Here is a 16589-nt window from a genome sequence, read left to right on the forward strand (position 1 = left end):
CCATCCACCAGATGACCCCATTGGTTAAGCAAGGTCACAGAAGCACAACACTCCTATTTTTGGGTACAATTAATGGAATACATGACTCGAGTGAGAAATAGGAAAACTGAGGTTGATATGCCAAGTCACATGGTCCAGGAAACCATGCCTCATAGGGACTAGAGTTTATGCCAATCGGAATACAATTGTACCCTGTGGGATTACTTACTACTAGTTCACCGACCTCTTCCTCTCCTTTGCTGCTGCGCTGCTAACTACAATGCGCCTAATTCACACAGAGCGGTTACAGCTCGAAGAATTCACGGATGATATCCCACCTTACGCGATTCTCTCGCATAGATGGGGAAAGCAGGAGGTTTCGTTCCAAGATATACTTAATCGAAACCAACATGCGGAAGGCTACAGAAAAGTGGAACGATTCTGTGAAGTAGCCAATCAAAATGGCTTTGAGTATGCCTGGATTGACACTTGTTGCATCAACAAAGAAAGTAGCGCTGAGCTGTCCGAAGCAATCAACTCAATGTTTAGATGGTATGAATCGGCCGGACGGTGTTATGCCTACCTCTACGATATCTCATCTGATGGGGACCAGTCTGATTTGTCCACCAAGATTAGGAGCAGTGAATACTTCAAGCGAGGTTGGACTCTACAAGAGCTAATCGCCCCACCAGATGTGCGCTTGCTTGCAGATGACTGGAGTGAAATAGGTTCAAGAGACTCTTGGTGTTCTTTAATACACGACATCACCAATATAGATGAATCAATTCTGCGAGGGTCGGCGCAATTGTCTGGTTTCAGCATTGCCAGACGAATGTCATGGGCCGCTGGGAGGAAGACGACACGAACTGAAGATGTAGCATACTGTCTCATGGGAATATTCCACGTTAATATGCCATTACTCTATGGAGAGGGCGAGAAGGCCTTTGTCAGATTACAAGAAGAGATCATGAAGGAGTCAGCTGACCAGACACTTTTCGCATGGGAAGCACGTGAGACTTCCGAGAGACTTGCAACTGGCTTGCTTGCACAATCGCCCGCCGACTTCAAAAACTCCGGGGATATCGTACCTTTTTACTTCTCGAAGAAGGATGCTGCTCCCTTCTCGGTAACGAACCGAGGCATACGGCTACATTTGCCCTTCTATAACAACCTGCTGGTGAAAGACATACTGGTTCTTGAGTGTCAGGACACTGCACAAAGCTATAGAACCCTTGTGGGCATTTACTTGCTGCCGAGTCCTGCCGGGCAGCTTCAATATATGAGACATAACTCTAGACTCAACAGGGCAATACCGCTGGGTAAGATGCGTCACGTCAAGGCTCAAACGATATATGTTCTAAAAACCTCTAACGGTGAAGGAGGGAGCTCTCTGCTACATGAACATAAGCCGTACCATTATACAGAACCACGCCTCCGTAAGGAGATAGGTCAATCAGGAGAGCTTCCGAAAAAGCTTATTCTTTGTTTCGACGGGGGAATTACTAGATATGACGCAAAACATCAATCCAATATTGAAAAAATCCATGATATGCTCTATGGAACTAACGGCTCCCAGCTTTGCCATTACCAACGAGTCAATTCTGATCGTGCTAGTGACTTTATAGCGTGTATGGATGATGGATACACTGTAGGCTACTCTATTAGCCTAATGAATGCCAAACCGCTAATGATACTTTCAATAGTGGCTGGTAGATTACTACAACGTTGGCGATGAGATTTTCCTTTTTGGCTTCTCTCACGGGGCCTACATGGCTCAGGCACTTGCGAAAATGCTTCAATTTATTGGGATCTTACCTGAAAGCAACGGAAGGTTCAAAGCTGTCTGGGAGATCTATCAACACTGGAATAATTACGCCTTGAGAGCCGAGCCTGATGAAATGTGGGAAGAAAGGGAAAGCTATTTTAAAATGAAGGAGTTTAGGGAAAGATTCTGCAAGCCAGCCAACTTGATCCCATTTCTTGGTCTATTCGACACGACTGTCATCCGACCTAGATTTCTCAAAGAAGAAGACGAGCAAACTCCAATAGCCTCAGAAATCTCAAAGTCAGCCGGCACCATCTGTCACGCGGTGTCAATAGATGAATATCAGGCTGCATTACGCCCAATCCTCCTGAGAGAAGAGCTGGGCGATGGGCTGCGCATGAAAGGTATTAAGCAAGTTTGGTTCCCGGGTGGCCATGCTGTAAGTACTTATCATTGATGTTATGATCCTCCCTTTGCTCATTTCCGTAGGATATTGGCGGGCTCGTGCCTCTAGAGCCCGGTGAGTTTTGGAGTCTCGGCCACATCCCTCTGGTCTGGATGGTACGCGAGGCCACAAAAGCCGGTCTATCATTCAGACTCACCACACAGTTCGGATGTGATGAGCATACACAAGTCAGCCCGCTCAATCTAACCAATATAATGGAGAGTGGCATTCTAAGTGAACAGTACAACGCATACAGAGTGAGCCCAGAGTCGGTATTTTCTACTGATCAATTGAAAGACTCGCTGCATCTTGCGTCCATACAAGGACACTTACACAACTCCGTAGGCCGCCAGCACACGATCAAGCGAGAGATAGCCCAAGCTCTTCTTCCTTATGCCGCATACCGAAAGCTGCCCTTTACAAAGCCTCGGGATCTTCCACTCTTTGCTAAAGTGCATGCTTCTGCTATCCGCAGAATGACCCTGAGATCAAGCGATTACCGTCCTGCTAATGTGATCATGAATCGCGAACCGGGGAGAAACACGACCTTATATTCAGCGTATAAAAAGAAATCCTTGATCACATTCACCGGTTTTGGCGATATGATTGGGCAATGCTACATTGTTGTCAACAAAGCTGAAGCTCGGTCAATTGCGCCAGTCTGATACGGATTCGATTCCAGAATATGCCATGATGCAACCCTTTCCGCCTATAGGATGGAAAAGGTACTCTAGTACTTTTAAGGATCGAATGAGGGTGCCTCTGGGGCCTTTCCCATTCACTAACCCGCCAGGTACTGCATTTAGATGTCCTCGTTCTGTCAGGACCTCTATTGCCATTGGCCGTTTCAACATCCTAGCAAAAAGAACAAAGGCACGGGCGAAGACTTCACTCACTAGGAATCGTGCGCAAAATTTAGCCTTGCTAAACACGCACTGGCCAGCCTGACATCATGCAGCCTCTGTATCTACGATAAAATTCCCCAAGTCTACCAATTTACACCGAGGAATTTTTACTTTCTGGTGTTTTTAATCTTGCCTCCTTCTGGGCAATGCCTTCTAATCACTCACTCTTGTCGCGCCTTTCCGGAATGTTCCGCATGGCTATCATATCTACTATGAGCCTTTTCTATGGACGAGAGCTGTGGTATCACTGGTGACTAGAACGTTCCTTTTTTGACCAAAATATGCCGTTCTCGCAAACAGCTTAAATTAGAGTATTCTCACCTAGGATATGCCTATACATACAATGGGTGTGGAAAACTGTATCGCAAGAGAGGCATCTAGTGTCTAGGAAACTTTCAACCTCTCAGTGTCATTAGAAATCATCTATATACGTCTGCTCATATATACACGTTGAAGTGATCTACTCAGAGTAACTATCAATCATACCCTTAGGCAGTGTAATCTCCCCGCTGCTGCAGGTTCTTAATGCGACCAAGCAAGAACTCCAGCTGGCGGTATCCGGCGCCAGGGGCATACTGGGGAATTTCTAAATTTATTGTCAATATTATGATCCAGGCTAGTCACCAATAGTTAATATGGAGCTTACCGTGACCAGACAGGTAGACACTGGAGAAGGTCAATCCACGCTCTGTGTGGGCTGTGCCCAAATATCCGGCGCCGGCATCCAGGTTGAAGGGTTGTGGGGGGTTACCGTAGGCGAGCTCCGCCAGGCCGTAATGGTAAGGGACGAAAAGAGGTTCGACGGGGGGCTTCTGGAACCCTTGGGCGCCGTTCCAAGTCATATTCTGGATAGTCACCAGCGATCCGTTCAGGAAGAGGAGGTAATCGAGCCACCCGTGACCGATGATGGTGTTGTTCGTCCGCTCAATCACGCTGGGAAGGGGGCCCAGGGCACTGGGGGGAGATTGATCACCATGCTTGAAGATAGTGGTTTCCCCACAGACTGAGTAATCTGTGTGAGGGACGTGAAGGGCCTTTTGAACGTCGGTGCGGTTGAAGTAGTTGTTGGGCCCGCCTGCAAGGGAAGGGAAGCCCATCTCACTCCAGAGGTAAGGACAGAAGTCGGTGAGATGGTAAATGTTGAAGCAAGGGTTGACATTATAAGCGGCAGCAATAATGTCGTCCCAGATAGCGCACTCAGAGGTCACCTTCGGAGCGGCAGGGAAGTCCTTCGGCGGAGGATATGTCAATGCTTCATCAAGGAACTTGTTGTAGCCGCACTTGTCAGCGCGGGAGTTAACGTCGGCCAGAAAGGTCTCGTTCAGCGCGAAAACACTCGCAAAATGATTCAAATGCCTAACAGCCGGGGCTGTGATGGTGTCAGAATAACCCTTGCTCTCGGTTGCAAAAGATCTACGTGAGCCGTACCGTAAATCATCACCGAGTCATCGTTGATAGAGGGATCATTAATCTGGATACCCTTCACATTGAAATACTTGGTGTTCTTCTCATCCAACATTGCTGAGGCGATATACGGAATGTATTGCCCGGCATAGCTCTCACCAGTAAGGTACACCTTGCGGCCGTGCAGGGCAAAAGTGTCGACAAAGTGCTTGAACCAGCTTTTGAATTGGGCAGCAACTCCTTCCTCGTCGTTCACGGTAGACGGACCTGGGGAAAAGCCCGTTCCAGCTGGCTGGTCAATATACACCACGTTCGTCAAGTTGGTCCACGAGTATGGGTTCCGAATAGGCTTATATGTTCCAGGAAGCCACAGGAAGGGGCCATTTTCCTGCAGTAACCCATCGAGTGAACTGCATCCGGGGCCACCGTTCAGCCAAATTGTGATCTAGAGATCTGTCAGATCCAACGTCGTTCGGTCAGAACTCGCTTTCAAAGCATACCTCATCATTCGCTTTCGGGTTCTCAGAAGGGAAAAACCAGAAAAAGAGGCTGGAATTTCCAGCGGGCGAATTGGGAAGGAGACCTGCGTAAGACTCTCCAACGTCAAAGTCCACTTCTGGGATGCTAGTACCGTTGACAAGGAACCCTAGACAACACAAAGGCACATCAGCATAATCAATCCAGATTTCTTAGAATAATATAGCACTGACTTTGAGTCTTGTTGGTCAAGTACTTGTAGTCTTCGTCACGTGTAACTGTGAGAGCCCGAGTAGACAGTGTCTTGTGCTGGTGAGCTCTCTGGATAGCTTTGGCTTTATGATGGGGATTCTGCAGGCCGACAGCGGAGCCGACCAGCAGGAGAGAAGCGATGGCTGTTGCAGCACGCATCGTGGATAAACTTGGCTGAGTGAGCAGGATCCCTTGGGTGCAACTTCATGATGGTCGATCGGCAGGGGCACCGCACTCTTTTAAACCGCGAGAAACGAGGGTGCGGTAGGCAGACACCATTTGATCGACATGATTAGGGTGGAGAAGCTTGTGTCCGACGGAAGGCTGCCATTGTCTGCAAGCGTTGGGCTTACTTGGGAGAAGCTTTCAGGGTTGGAGTCAATCATTCCTCGATCGGGAAGGTAACTGTGGGAAGCTCAGAGATCCAGCGGGATACGCCGACGGGGATCCGACTGTTGGCCAACCGAAAGCTGTCGTGGTAATCTAAATATTGGTGACCTATTTCGCCGGCCATTCCGGATGGTACTGAATTGGGGTTGCATGTGGAGCTCTAGCGGATGCAACAGTCGGCTATTGAGGTCAATTAAGCAAGGATAGTAAGTATATCACGACATACTGACCCACATCTGCAGTGATAAAACATCACCACTCACTTGTCATGGTGAAATCTGTGGAGTTCCTTTTCATTTCCCCTCATGCGAGGGAGAGCAAGATAGGAAGAAGACAACAATTGCATTGAGTAATGGAAAAAGAACAAACAAACCACGCAAACATATCACGATGGGAGCTGACAAATTTCTCGAACACGCCATGCCAGAATTTAATAACACACTTGCTGGTCACCAGCGATCATATCACGTCATGCAATATACAGTTGTTCATTCTCAGATTCGAGGCCTTTGTTCCGAAGGCACAGACTTATCATTGATGATTCCCAATGTCATATGACGTATACAAATATGTTCAGTAAATACAGGCATTTTGTGAACCGACAAAGACCCCTAGATGCTAAACTCGCCTCAAACTCCTGGTATAACCGCCCCGTCAAAAGACACTCAAATGATATCATACAAATAATGAGCTATTGGGCGCAATCCCCTCAAGCCCAGACTCCCCATCAATGATCGGCCGAAGTCTCCGGATCCGATCGTCGAGAATCAGACTCTCTGCTTCCCATCTTTTTCGTTCTAGGGACTTGGCATCGATCTGCTTCTGGCCGCCAAACCAGGAGTGTTCCGCTTTCTGAATGCTCTCCAGCTCTTCCCTTTCGGCCTGGGCAACAAGCCTAGAAACCATCGTCTTCCAATTATCCAAGCCCACGCGGAGACATTCCGCGCAGCGGTGGTGAGTAGGGTCCTTGGACTCGCCTAGTTCAAAAACGGTGGCTTCGGCCGTGTCGACGGCCTCGCGGGTCCAGGCAAGCCCGGTCTCCTTGGAGGACGAAGCATAGATAATCTCGCCAATATATGTCATGAGCCCTGCCTCGTCGCAGACAGATGAAGCAGTTCGGAGTGGAGGCTCATCTCCAGATGGGAGAGGTGCGGGGTACTCAACAGGGACCAGCATGATCTTGATGGAGTTGAAAAGGGAACGGAAAGGGTCATTAGACTTGTGTAGAGATGGGAGTTTGGGGATGATTGCGCCAGAGGGTGGCGGTGGTAGAGAACGGCGAGTTTTCAGTATGGAGGTGAAAACGGACAGGGCGGTGGGAAGGTTACCATGCCGGGCATGATGAACCGCAAGCGCGGTCGAGACACGTATAATATTTTCCGATGGCAATGTTTTGCCATCGTGTTTGAGGACGCCCGTTTTCACATCCACCACTTTTCCAGCGTCGGTCGGGAACCCAGAGGCAGCGATGTCCATTGCCCAGTTGTACATATCGCTCGCAGTACCTTGCAAGCCCTTATAATCCAGCCAGTCCGCATAGGCAAGCGCGGCATCAAGCTTCTGCCGAGTGTCAAATCCACGCGTAGTCAGAATCTTCATGTAGAAGACCTCCGGGCTTGGAGAAGCAGGCTCGCAATTCTCCTCCTGTGGCACCTTTTTCTGCTTCGCAGGCATAGGTTTCGGGCGGGGATTAGAGGGACCAACAACATATTCGGCCGGCGCAGAGATGCGTTGCTTCCGATCTGTCAACCATCCCTCAAGGTTCTCCGCGGCTTTCGCGGCGCCCATAAGCGCCTGGAAGTACCCCCTTCGCCACGGTTCACTCTTACTGGACACGTCGAATCCTGTCTTTCCAACACCCTCAACTAGGAATCCGCCATCGCCTTGTTCAACAATTCCCTTACCCTCACCCTCGGGATCTTCCAATCGCTGCAGCAATTCCTTCAGGTACCCTGCAACCATTGGCCAATTGGTCATCAGCTTCCCGATCTCCTCCGGATGTTGCAGGGCTTGCGCAGACCGCAAACACCACCGGCTCTTCCATGACCATTCTGGTGGCGTAGGCCATTGGTGTTCGATTTCTTCTTGATAGACGCCCAGCTTGATTACCTGAAACAAGACCAGGATGGCGTAAAACGACAGACCGATACGGAGGCCGCGCGAAATACGACGTTTGTAATGTTCGCGACTTTCCGTAGAAATTAACCGCGCAACATGCTGTCGGAGATGAATGGAATATGGCGGAAGAGGGCGACTGCCCGCTAACGGAGAGAGGAAGGGTAGCTGTGGTCTGAGGTATGGAGGGGATACCAGTTGGAGTCGAGACTTTTGGGTGAATGGGCGCGAAGAATGGCGTAAAACATAGCGGCCGGGTATCCGAAACGGACGAGTGGCAGGAATCCGGCTAACAGGAAGGCGAGGAGGTAGCATCTCTTACGCTTTGTAGGTATTGTGTCGAGATGTTCTCGAGGACCGTCAATTCCGCTTTTCTGCGGTTGGAGATCAACCAGTCTGTTTGCACTGTTTGCATAAATTGCGGAGTGCAAGTAATGCCGATGCAACCAGACCAATGGCAATCAAAAGTACTACAGAAACAATGACAGTCGAAGTTTTAGCAAAGAAACACAGGGACTACGGTTTTCGGTAGTAACAGTGGCATCATGTCTATCACGTCCTGCCGATTGTGACGGGACGCGCTCCCGTATACATATTAGTAAACTTTGAGTGACATCATAGGGAATCAAAGATAGTCCATTAAAGCAATACATTCTATGATATCTTTCCAATATTCAGTTCAAAGTCCCTCTAAACTTCATGACAACAAGAAATCCATCCCAAAACACCTTTAAGCGCGGTCAAAGAAGCCCTCAGTCTCAAGCAGAAGGATGATCTCGTGGACAATGCTGCGAACAGTCTGCTTAGAGAGATCGACAGTGAGATCAGCGCGGGTAGGAGTCTCATAAGGATCATCAACACCAGTGAAGCCCTTGACCTCGCCGGCACGGGCCTTGGCGTAGATGCCGCGCTTGTCGGTCTTCTCGCAGTATTCCAGAGGAGTAGCGACGTGGACCAAGAAGAAGGAGCCGTGCTGAGAGACAGCCTCACGGGCGGCCTTCCGAGAATGCTCATAAGGAGCAATGGGAGCAGCAATAACCGCAGCACCGGCCTTTGTCAGCTCACTGGCAACGAAGGCAATACGTTGAATGTTGGTGTGGCGGTCCTCACGGCTGAAGCCCAATTCCGAGGAGAGCTCGTGGCGGACAGTGTCACCCAGAAGGAGAGAGACTGCACGACCACCCTGCTGGTTCAGGGTGACCTGCAGAGCACGAGCAATAGCGTCCTTGCCGGAGTTCATGTAACCAGTAAGGAAGATGGTAAATCCTTGGGTGGCGCGTGGGGGGCTAGATTCGCGCAGGATCTTAACAACCTCGGGGTAGGAGAACCACTCCGGAATGTGGGCACCAGTGCGGAGGCGATTACGAAGCTCAGTGCCGGAGATGTCCAGGGTCTTGACACCGGCAGGGACCTCATCCTTGGGCTTGTATTCATCGGTGTCGGGCAGGTATGTGACCTGCTGGAACTCGACAACCTCGATACCCAGCTCGTCCCTGTACTTCTCGACAGCGTGCTGGGCGTCGTACGGCCCGTAGAATTCCTCGCCCTTGGAATTCTTACCGGGACCGGCGTGGTCACGGCCGACGATGAAGTGGGTAGCACCGTGGTTCTTACGGATGATGGCGTGCCAGATGGCCTCACGGGGACCACCCATACGCATGGCAAGGGGCAGCAGACCAAGGACTGCCATTCCGTTAGGGTAGCGGGGCAAGAGAGCCTGGTAAGCACGGACACGGGTGAAGTGGTCAATGTCACCGGGCTTGGTAAGACCGACAACGGGGTGGATCAGGACGTTGGCCTGGCGAGCACGAGCCGCACGGACGGTCAGCTCACGGTGAGCTCTGTGCATGGGGTTTCTGCGGTTGACCGTTAATACACGGCCGTACAGGGTTACGTTCGATGAAAGTACCTAGTCTGGAAAGCGACAACTCGGTTCCAGCCGAGCTTATCAAAGTGGATGCGCAGCTCCGCGGGTGTGTCTTGAAACACGTTAGCACTCGAGATCAAGGTGTTCAATCGCATACGGGCAGCAAAACCTACAGCGCAGGGCAACATAGTCGTAGTGGTTCAGCTTGTTGACGGCCTCGATCTTTCCACCAATGTAGAACTCCTCAACCTTGGTGTTGAGATACTTGATAGCAGGGTGCTCAGCATCACCGCCAAAGACCAGCTTGGCTTCCTTCTCCCTATAGCAGTGGGAACAGATTGTCAGTCACTAATACCCTGCCATATGGGAGAGCTCCATTGAGTCACTGTCGGATCATCAAGAATGATTGCCTGGGCCACCAGACAAGCACATCAATGGGTTGTAATCGCCAAGGGCAAGAACCCGAGTCAAAAGCGCAGAACGGAGGAGTCGACTCACTTGTCAGCACGGTAGATATCGTCGATAGTCAGGATGGCCAGATTGCGGTCATCACGGAAGTCGCGAAGTGTGACACGAGAGCCGGCCTGCAGCTTGCTTTCGCTGATAGCCTGCTGGGAGGCATCGAGGGTAATGGGCATGGAGAAAAGGTTCCCATCGGCAAGACGGCAGTTCTCACAGACACTAGAGGGGTAATCCATTAGCGCTTAGCTCCAATTATTTGAATTTTTTCCCCCTCCAAGACCGTCAATGAGTCTCTCTTTCTTCTTTCCGAGCTACGATTGGTCCTCTTGGGGTATACGAAGATAGTGCAGCATACCTGTCGAAATCCTTCTGGTTCATGAAGCCTGCGGGGAGATTTCGGAGTCAGCCACCAAGTCAACTTTCCAACCCCACCATATGCCAAGCGCTGTCGCAATAAGACCAAGAAAAAGGATCATTATGGAATTCAAAGCATACCCTCAAGGGGACTGAAACCACCGTTCATGATCAGTTCAAGATCACAGAGCTGGCGCTCAGTGAGGACAATAGCGGGCAGAGTCTCCGCCTCTGCGGCCAACTGGTCGTGGCGGGGAGCATCGCGGGCAAGAAGGTCCTTGAGGACACCACCGTGAGGAGAGTTGGCCATTTCGCAGATGTGAATAGATTGACCTTTACAGTATACACAAGAAAAAATTGAAGAGAGAAAAGAAAAAGAAAAAGAAAGAAAAAAGACAGTAGGAGGGTGAGGGTTTGGAGAAATAAAACAGGAAGAGAAGGTAGCGGGAGGGGAAGAAGTAGTAGTAGTAATAAGAAAATAGTGGGGGGAAGGGAGAATTTAATGCAGAAGCCGATGGATTGATTTTAAAAGAAAAAAAAGGTTCAACCCAAGGAACCTTTCCTTTCAGACGGATTGAATGGATATCTCCAAGGAGGTACAAGGCAAACGTGGAGTTCTCGAATCCCCAATTGCCTCGTTCCAGGCAAATCCAAGTAAAGTCGTCAGGCTGTGGAGCATCCCAAGTCTTGGAAGACGTAGGCCGATGGAGTCGTGAAGATGCTGATACTCCATCCCCATCGTCTCTTTGGTCTTGCCTTTTTTCTTTTGTTTTTCTCTCTCCAATCCACTCGATTAATTTTACTTTTCTATTCTAAGAATACTCTTTACTCCCTTTCCTATCCTTTTCCTTGGTTCGCCCACGTCTGTTCACTGCCGTCGGCCATCCATATCTACTTGGTATACAAGCATCTGATATCGCCGGTATTGAATCCTAGAACGTATCATTTTTCACTTTTTATTTCGCGATTTTTTTCTATTAGTCTGAAACTTGTCGTATTCCAGCTTATCCCACTCCCCATGACCTTCGCTGCCTATACTGAAGCTTCAAATGACCGTCTCCCTCGGCTGAAAAGGATCATCAAACCGAGACGAGTCATGATTTTCAGGGGCGCGCAATGGATCCTTAACAAACAGATTTTTTGTTTTCGTAGTCCGGAGAAAAATGCCACACATACACATACGACGAAGAGTTACATTCAGCCAAACTCGTATTGAGGCCGAATTGCTCATCCAAGAAGCGAGATCGGATCGACAGGTACTCAAATGCCGGAATCCCAAAGTAATATCAAGTATCACGACATTCTCCACGCGGCTTGCGTGATTGCTTCCTCCCTTTAGGTTTAGTCACTCTTGGCACCCCCATATGGCAGGGCGGATCAGGTGATCTGCACGGCCCTAAAGCTGCAACCGGATTTCCGCTCCGAAGCCGACGGCTGACGTATAATATATCTGGTCACAGCTTCCGTTTCACCGTCGGCAGATTGGTCAAGGTTATCATATCAGCCTCTTATATATAATCGGAAGCTGTGATGCCAAAGCGACACGTGAACAAATATTATTCCGGTCGTGTATCCTCCGCAGTCTAGATGACGATCTGCTTTTCAAGTCCCCCGCAGAAACGTCATATTAATTGAAGATAGTCGTCAGCAACGGCCGTTTCATACACATGAGACGACATTTGCCCAGGGTCTTTATCAATGAAGTACCCCTGCCAAGAAACCCATGGAACCCTACCCGCAATACCTCTCCCGCTTGCTTCCGTTCGGCGAGTGGACTGCTGCTCACTCACAGTATCCATGTGATCGTGCTTAACTCGTGGCACTGGTAAAATGGATTCACCCTGCGAGACACTTCATCTGCGCTCAATGCCTCATGCAATCTGAGACATCTGGAGTACAATATGCACAAAGCGATTTTGTTTCGGTTTGGAGCTGCCAGGACTCTATCAAATGCTCCGCACTCCCTACTATTACGTGCTGAGTAACTAAGTGGAGCGGGATGACATGTTTATAATCTAGCTCTACCGTACCGTTATAGCGAAGTGTTTCTCGGCAGGGGCCTCATATCACGGAATAGACATCCGAGCTCTGAGAAGCTTTCAGAGCATCACTAACCCCCTAGGGATAGGTAGTCTGGCCCCAGGCCAATATTGACCCTACTCCATATAGACCATATACACCAACGCCTCATCCGGCCGCACATCCCCCTTTGTCAGCCGGTCCCACCCTCCATCGAGTCCCTCCGTGCCCGTAACCCCTTTCCCCCAGACCAGACGCCTGTCAGGAACTGTGGACGCGCGGTCATCAAGCCATTGCTCCCACCGCCGGTGGATACGAGTGAAATATTCCTTCGGACCATCAGGCTCAATAGCCGCATCCTGAGCCCCGGAGGCATTAGACTGGATCTTTCCCAGCTGTTGTATGGCTGTAGACCAATCCCGGTTGTCAGCCTCAGTGTATACCTACTCAATAACGTTAGTGAACGGTTGCAGCACATTCCTCTTGTATTTACACCATACCTTCTGCTGGCCACTAACCAGGATGATCACAAACTTGGCACTCTGTATCTCCGGGTGGGCTTGCACCAGGTCGCGAAGTTGCACAAGCACATCCCCCGGGGCATCGCAATCAATAACCACCAGCTTAGACGGCTCCAGACGAGCCAGCCATAGCACAGTCTGATCCACATCAGAATACGCCAAGGCTTTTACTGGCCCAGTTACCAACTGATGCTTCGCAATCCGTTGCTCAGCGGCCTGCTCCAGAGTCTCCGGCACAGACGTAACCTGCAGAACACCCAACGGCCCTGTCCCAGGCGGGCGACACAAAAGATTAGACGTCAGGGAACGCGCCGTCTTAGTCGACACACCCAAGTTAACAACAACCGCAGTCGACAGAACCCCATCCTCCGCAGACCAATTGACCCCCGGCACAGTACCGAGAGGATGACAAGCTGGCCAAGCATGCGAGAAAAAAAATACTCGCTAGGCAGGTACCCAGCGCCCCAGATCGCGCGGAAAGCGGCAGTCCAAGCCATCTGCTCCCAATCATCTTCACTCACGGCCACGTAGCGATTATAGTACGTCATCAGCTGCTTGCGGTGCTCGCTGACCTCAATCCAGTGGCCGCTAGGTTTCCCGGGAACGAGCGTGAGGTCCGTCGGAAGGCCTGAGGTCGGCCAGAACCCCCACAGAGTCGACCCGAGCGCGATGTCCGTCGTGCTTTCGAGGACGGTGGCATACCCCCATGCCGGGACTATACCCCATGCTGATTAATCGTTGTACGGGGCGGGAGTTCCGCTTAGGACGGGGTATGTATCCCATCTTTTAGAGAATGAAACTTAGCATAACCCTGAGAAACGGTAGTCCGTAGCTCGTAACCTACGAACGAAGAATTTCGCCAGTACGTGCATAGGCGAGGTTATTAGAAATCAAACTAAGCAAAAGCGGTCGCACGCGGACCGATGAAGGCGACAAATCGGAAGCTGGAACCTCAACAGTTGATAACAGCATGTTGGCTGTTATCGGTTTCGAAAACGACGTGAACGGTCTCGGTTTGGGCCATATTACATAGGATATTCGGTTCTCGCTGGTCTTTTAGACTCTACGGCTCTTACCATATGCCCTTTGCCTCTTTTTGTACTCGTTTCCTTCTCATCATTATACGGACTGTAAGGTTCACTCACTTCTCGATTTCAGCCCCTTCTTAGCGCCTGGAAATCTGACGCTCAGTGGCAACCTCGTGTAGCTTGCGTATCGGATTATAGTGCACGATTGAGTGACTAACCAACTTTAAACCATGTCAGGGAAATAATCGAAAAGAGCTTAAGTCCATATGCGGGACCCCCAAACACAACCTTAGCTATGTATTTGTTAGTAGTTAACAACCCTATGGCCCAAGCTCTTAGTGTACCAGGATCGTGTGCACAACATGTAGGGATAGATTTGCTGTGCGAATGTCATGCTCAGCTCTAACGCTGATATACTAGTAGATGCTTATACGGAGTACCTAATAAGGTATTGCTAAATTAACTGCGGGTCTGGGCAACTGTTTAAATTCCAGAAATTTTCATTGATCTTTAGCGTTTCAACTACAAGAGTGGTTCATGTCTACTGGAAACCAAGTTTCTAGGGATTGAGCCCCACATGACTTTTTGAAACACCACAAAGTTCAAACTACCGATTATAAAAAATGGTTATTAAGACAGGATCAAGGTCGTGTTATTTTTATCATATTGATCATTATCATAATTGACCACTAGGCCATCTTTTGTAAACTAAATAAGAAAAATGCCACCCGCTATGTACAAGCTCCTTTCGGGAGTAGGGCTAGCATGAGGTAATCTTTTGTCCCCAGAAGTCATAACATGGTAAAGTCCATGCCCATATGAAAGAAAGGTAAATCAAAGCCGCATCGCTAGATATTGTAACTCCAATCCCAAACGCCATTATCGTTGCAACTCAAAAGGGCAAGAGACATTGTTCATTAGGCAGTGGTCAGTTGGTTCTGCAACGCCTGAGACAGGGCCTCTTCCTGTCGCTTGCGCTCTAAGTCCATCAGGTACTGGGCGTACTTGGAGCGAGGGTTGTGGATTCCACATTCGGTCTTGGCTTGACCCTTCCAGCGACCGGACCGTTCATCTTCGTTCTCCTTGACAGGTTGGGTGGAGTGGTAGTCACCAATGCTCTTGTAGCCGCGGTCAAGCAGCTCATTGTAGGGCACATCATTGTCTTTGATGTACTGCTTGACCTGGTCGAAGGTCCAGTTGGCGAGAGGGTTAATCTTGATCAGACCAGCTTCGTCAACCTCAATGATGTCGAGGTCGCCACGCTTGCCACCCTGGCTGCGGCGACGACCGGTAAGGACAGCATGAACGTTCAGCTCACGGTAGGCACGCTGGGCTGGCTCTACTTTGGCAACCCAGTCGTAGAACTGATCATCCCGTTCCCAGAGACGGGCACCAAACTTCTTGGCAAATTCTTCTTCGGAGTTGAGGCCCTTGGGCTTGTAGACATGGATGTTGTTCAAGGGATACTTCTGACGAACCTTGTCTACCAGAGTTAGGGTTTCGGAGAAGTGATGAAGAGTGTCGAGGAAGATCAGGTCGACCATCTGAGGACGGGGGACCTCCAGCTTAGAAAGCATATCCAGAGTGACGAGCCCCGTCAGACCAAACGCAGTGGTCTGGAAGAGGTGAGGAAGTGATGTAACACACCATCTCAGGACATCTACAGTGGATTAGCAACCTGCATAGGGGCTTAGGGGGACCACCTTATGCTCACCTTGGGGCTCGAGGAACTGCAGCTGTCTGTTGAGAAACTGCAGGTGTGGCTTGGTGAAGACAATCTCAGGAAGATAGTCGTCACTAGAGCTGCCACTGACATAACCCGAATCCGTGGCAGTATCTTTGGATTCAATGTCCTCGGGATGAGAGGGGTAGGTGTCAGGCATCTTTGCGGGCATCTTGACCAGAATAGAGTTGAATCTAGGGAAAGGAAGAAAGAGTATGATATGAAGAAACAAGAGTGAGATTCTAGCAAGTCTATATGTCTATGAACGATGGCAAGCGGATGACGAACGGCAGGGAGCAAATTGCGAGAGATGATGTGTAACGACAACGGTCACATCAAGGGAGGAGAACTCTCGAGACCGCTCAGATATAAAAAACAAGGGGCGAGCACGACATCATCGGCAATCGGAACCTGATCTCGCTGATGAATCGCTCATACATGCCGATTCATTCTGCCGCCCTCGATCACGACATTGGCTGTGACCGCCTGCGACTTCGGGGGCGCCTACAGAAAAAATCAATTCCCTCATGGCCTGGGGAAATCACGCAATATCTGCGTCTTGGGTCCCTGTGGGCCCCCCTATCGCCTCTTTTACTCAGCAACATTATTTCAGAGCTGATAAATGGACCCTTTTGTCCTTTCTAGAACATGGTCGAATGCCCCGTCATGTTAAATCAGAATGACAGACTATCGATTCATACGGGGCTTCAAAGTTCTTGGGCAGTGGGACCTCTGGTTTCTTGTACGCAGGGTCCCCTTCCTGACTCAGGATTGGCCTATATAGTTATTAGCACTTAGTCAATCAACAAAAGAATGAAAGCGCTAGAGTCATCATAGTTTCTCACCGGTCATTATTAAGCTACTGTCCTGTTCAGTGAATGTA

At 49.8% G+C, this 16589-nt stretch overlaps 7 protein-coding genes across 7 annotated transcripts; 2 read left to right on the forward strand and 5 right to left on the reverse strand.

Moving 5' to 3' along the window:
• Window positions 1–259: 259 nt before the first annotated feature.
• Window positions 260–2854, forward strand: BDW43DRAFT_307857 (uncharacterized protein; the record flags this gene model as incomplete). Its single annotated transcript, XM_032046336.1, has 4 exons — window positions 260–1627; window positions 1683–2183; window positions 2234–2305; window positions 2354–2854. The coding sequence occupies 4 exons, from the start codon at window positions 260–262 to the stop codon at window positions 2852–2854; spliced, it is 2442 nt and encodes an 813-aa protein (XP_031903678.1).
• Window positions 2855–3218: 364 nt separating this feature from the next.
• On the reverse strand, window positions 3219–5914 carry cpdS (putative serine carboxypeptidase (CpdS)). The gene is made up of 6 exons (XM_032039464.1): window positions 5848–5914; window positions 5209–5777; window positions 4999–5144; window positions 4523–4943; window positions 3741–4463; window positions 3219–3680 (listed from the first exon to the last, which is right to left on the reverse strand). Exons 2-6 carry the CDS (start codon window positions 5384–5386, stop codon window positions 3583–3585), a joined length of 1566 nt encoding a protein of 521 aa, XP_031903679.1. The 5' UTR covers window positions 5387–5777; window positions 5848–5914; the 3' UTR covers window positions 3219–3582.
• A 309-nt stretch (window positions 5915–6223) lies between these two features.
• BDW43DRAFT_226237 (uncharacterized protein) lies at window positions 6224–8392 on the reverse strand. Its single transcript, XM_032039463.1, has one exon. The coding sequence runs from the start codon at window positions 8045–8047 to the stop codon at window positions 6293–6295; it is 1755 nt and encodes a 584-aa protein (XP_031903680.1). The 5' UTR covers window positions 8048–8392; the 3' UTR covers window positions 6224–6292.
• On the reverse strand, window positions 8058–9795 carry sC (sulfate adenylyltransferase). Its single transcript, XM_032040849.1, has 2 exons — window positions 9773–9795; window positions 8058–9711 (listed from the first exon to the last, which is right to left on the reverse strand). The coding sequence occupies exon 2, from the start codon at window positions 9579–9581 to the stop codon at window positions 8463–8465; it is 1119 nt and encodes a 372-aa protein (XP_031903681.1). The 5' UTR covers window positions 9582–9711; window positions 9773–9795; the 3' UTR covers window positions 8058–8462.
• A 1264-nt stretch (window positions 9796–11059) lies between these two features.
• Window positions 11060–11821, forward strand: BDW43DRAFT_266234 (uncharacterized protein). The gene has a single exon (XM_032040850.1). The coding sequence runs from the start codon at window positions 11134–11136 to the stop codon at window positions 11629–11631; it is 498 nt and encodes a 165-aa protein (XP_031903682.1). The 5' UTR covers window positions 11060–11133; the 3' UTR covers window positions 11632–11821.
• A 750-nt stretch (window positions 11822–12571) lies between these two features.
• Window positions 12572–13927, reverse strand: BDW43DRAFT_307861 (uncharacterized protein; the record flags this gene model as incomplete). Its single annotated transcript, XM_032046337.1, has 4 exons — window positions 12572–12877; window positions 12935–13270; window positions 13354–13670; window positions 13804–13927. The coding sequence occupies 4 exons, from the start codon at window positions 13925–13927 to the stop codon at window positions 12572–12574; spliced, it is 1083 nt and encodes a 360-aa protein (XP_031903683.1).
• Window positions 13928–14900: 973 nt separating this feature from the next.
• Window positions 14901–15878, reverse strand: met16 (phosphoadenylyl-sulfate reductase (thioredoxin); the record flags this gene model as incomplete). The annotated part of the gene is made up of 2 exons (XM_032046338.1): window positions 14901–15643; window positions 15698–15878. 2 exons carry the CDS (start codon window positions 15876–15878, stop codon window positions 14901–14903), a joined length of 924 nt encoding a protein of 307 aa, XP_031903684.1.
• Window positions 15879–16589: the final 711 nt, after the last annotated feature.

Source organism: Aspergillus alliaceus, assembly GCF_009176365.1.
Source record: "Aspergillus alliaceus strain CBS 536.65 unplaced genomic scaffold BDW43scaffold_7, whole genome shotgun sequence".
Lineage (NCBI taxonomy): Eukaryota > Fungi > Ascomycota > Eurotiomycetes > Eurotiales > Aspergillaceae > Aspergillus > Aspergillus alliaceus.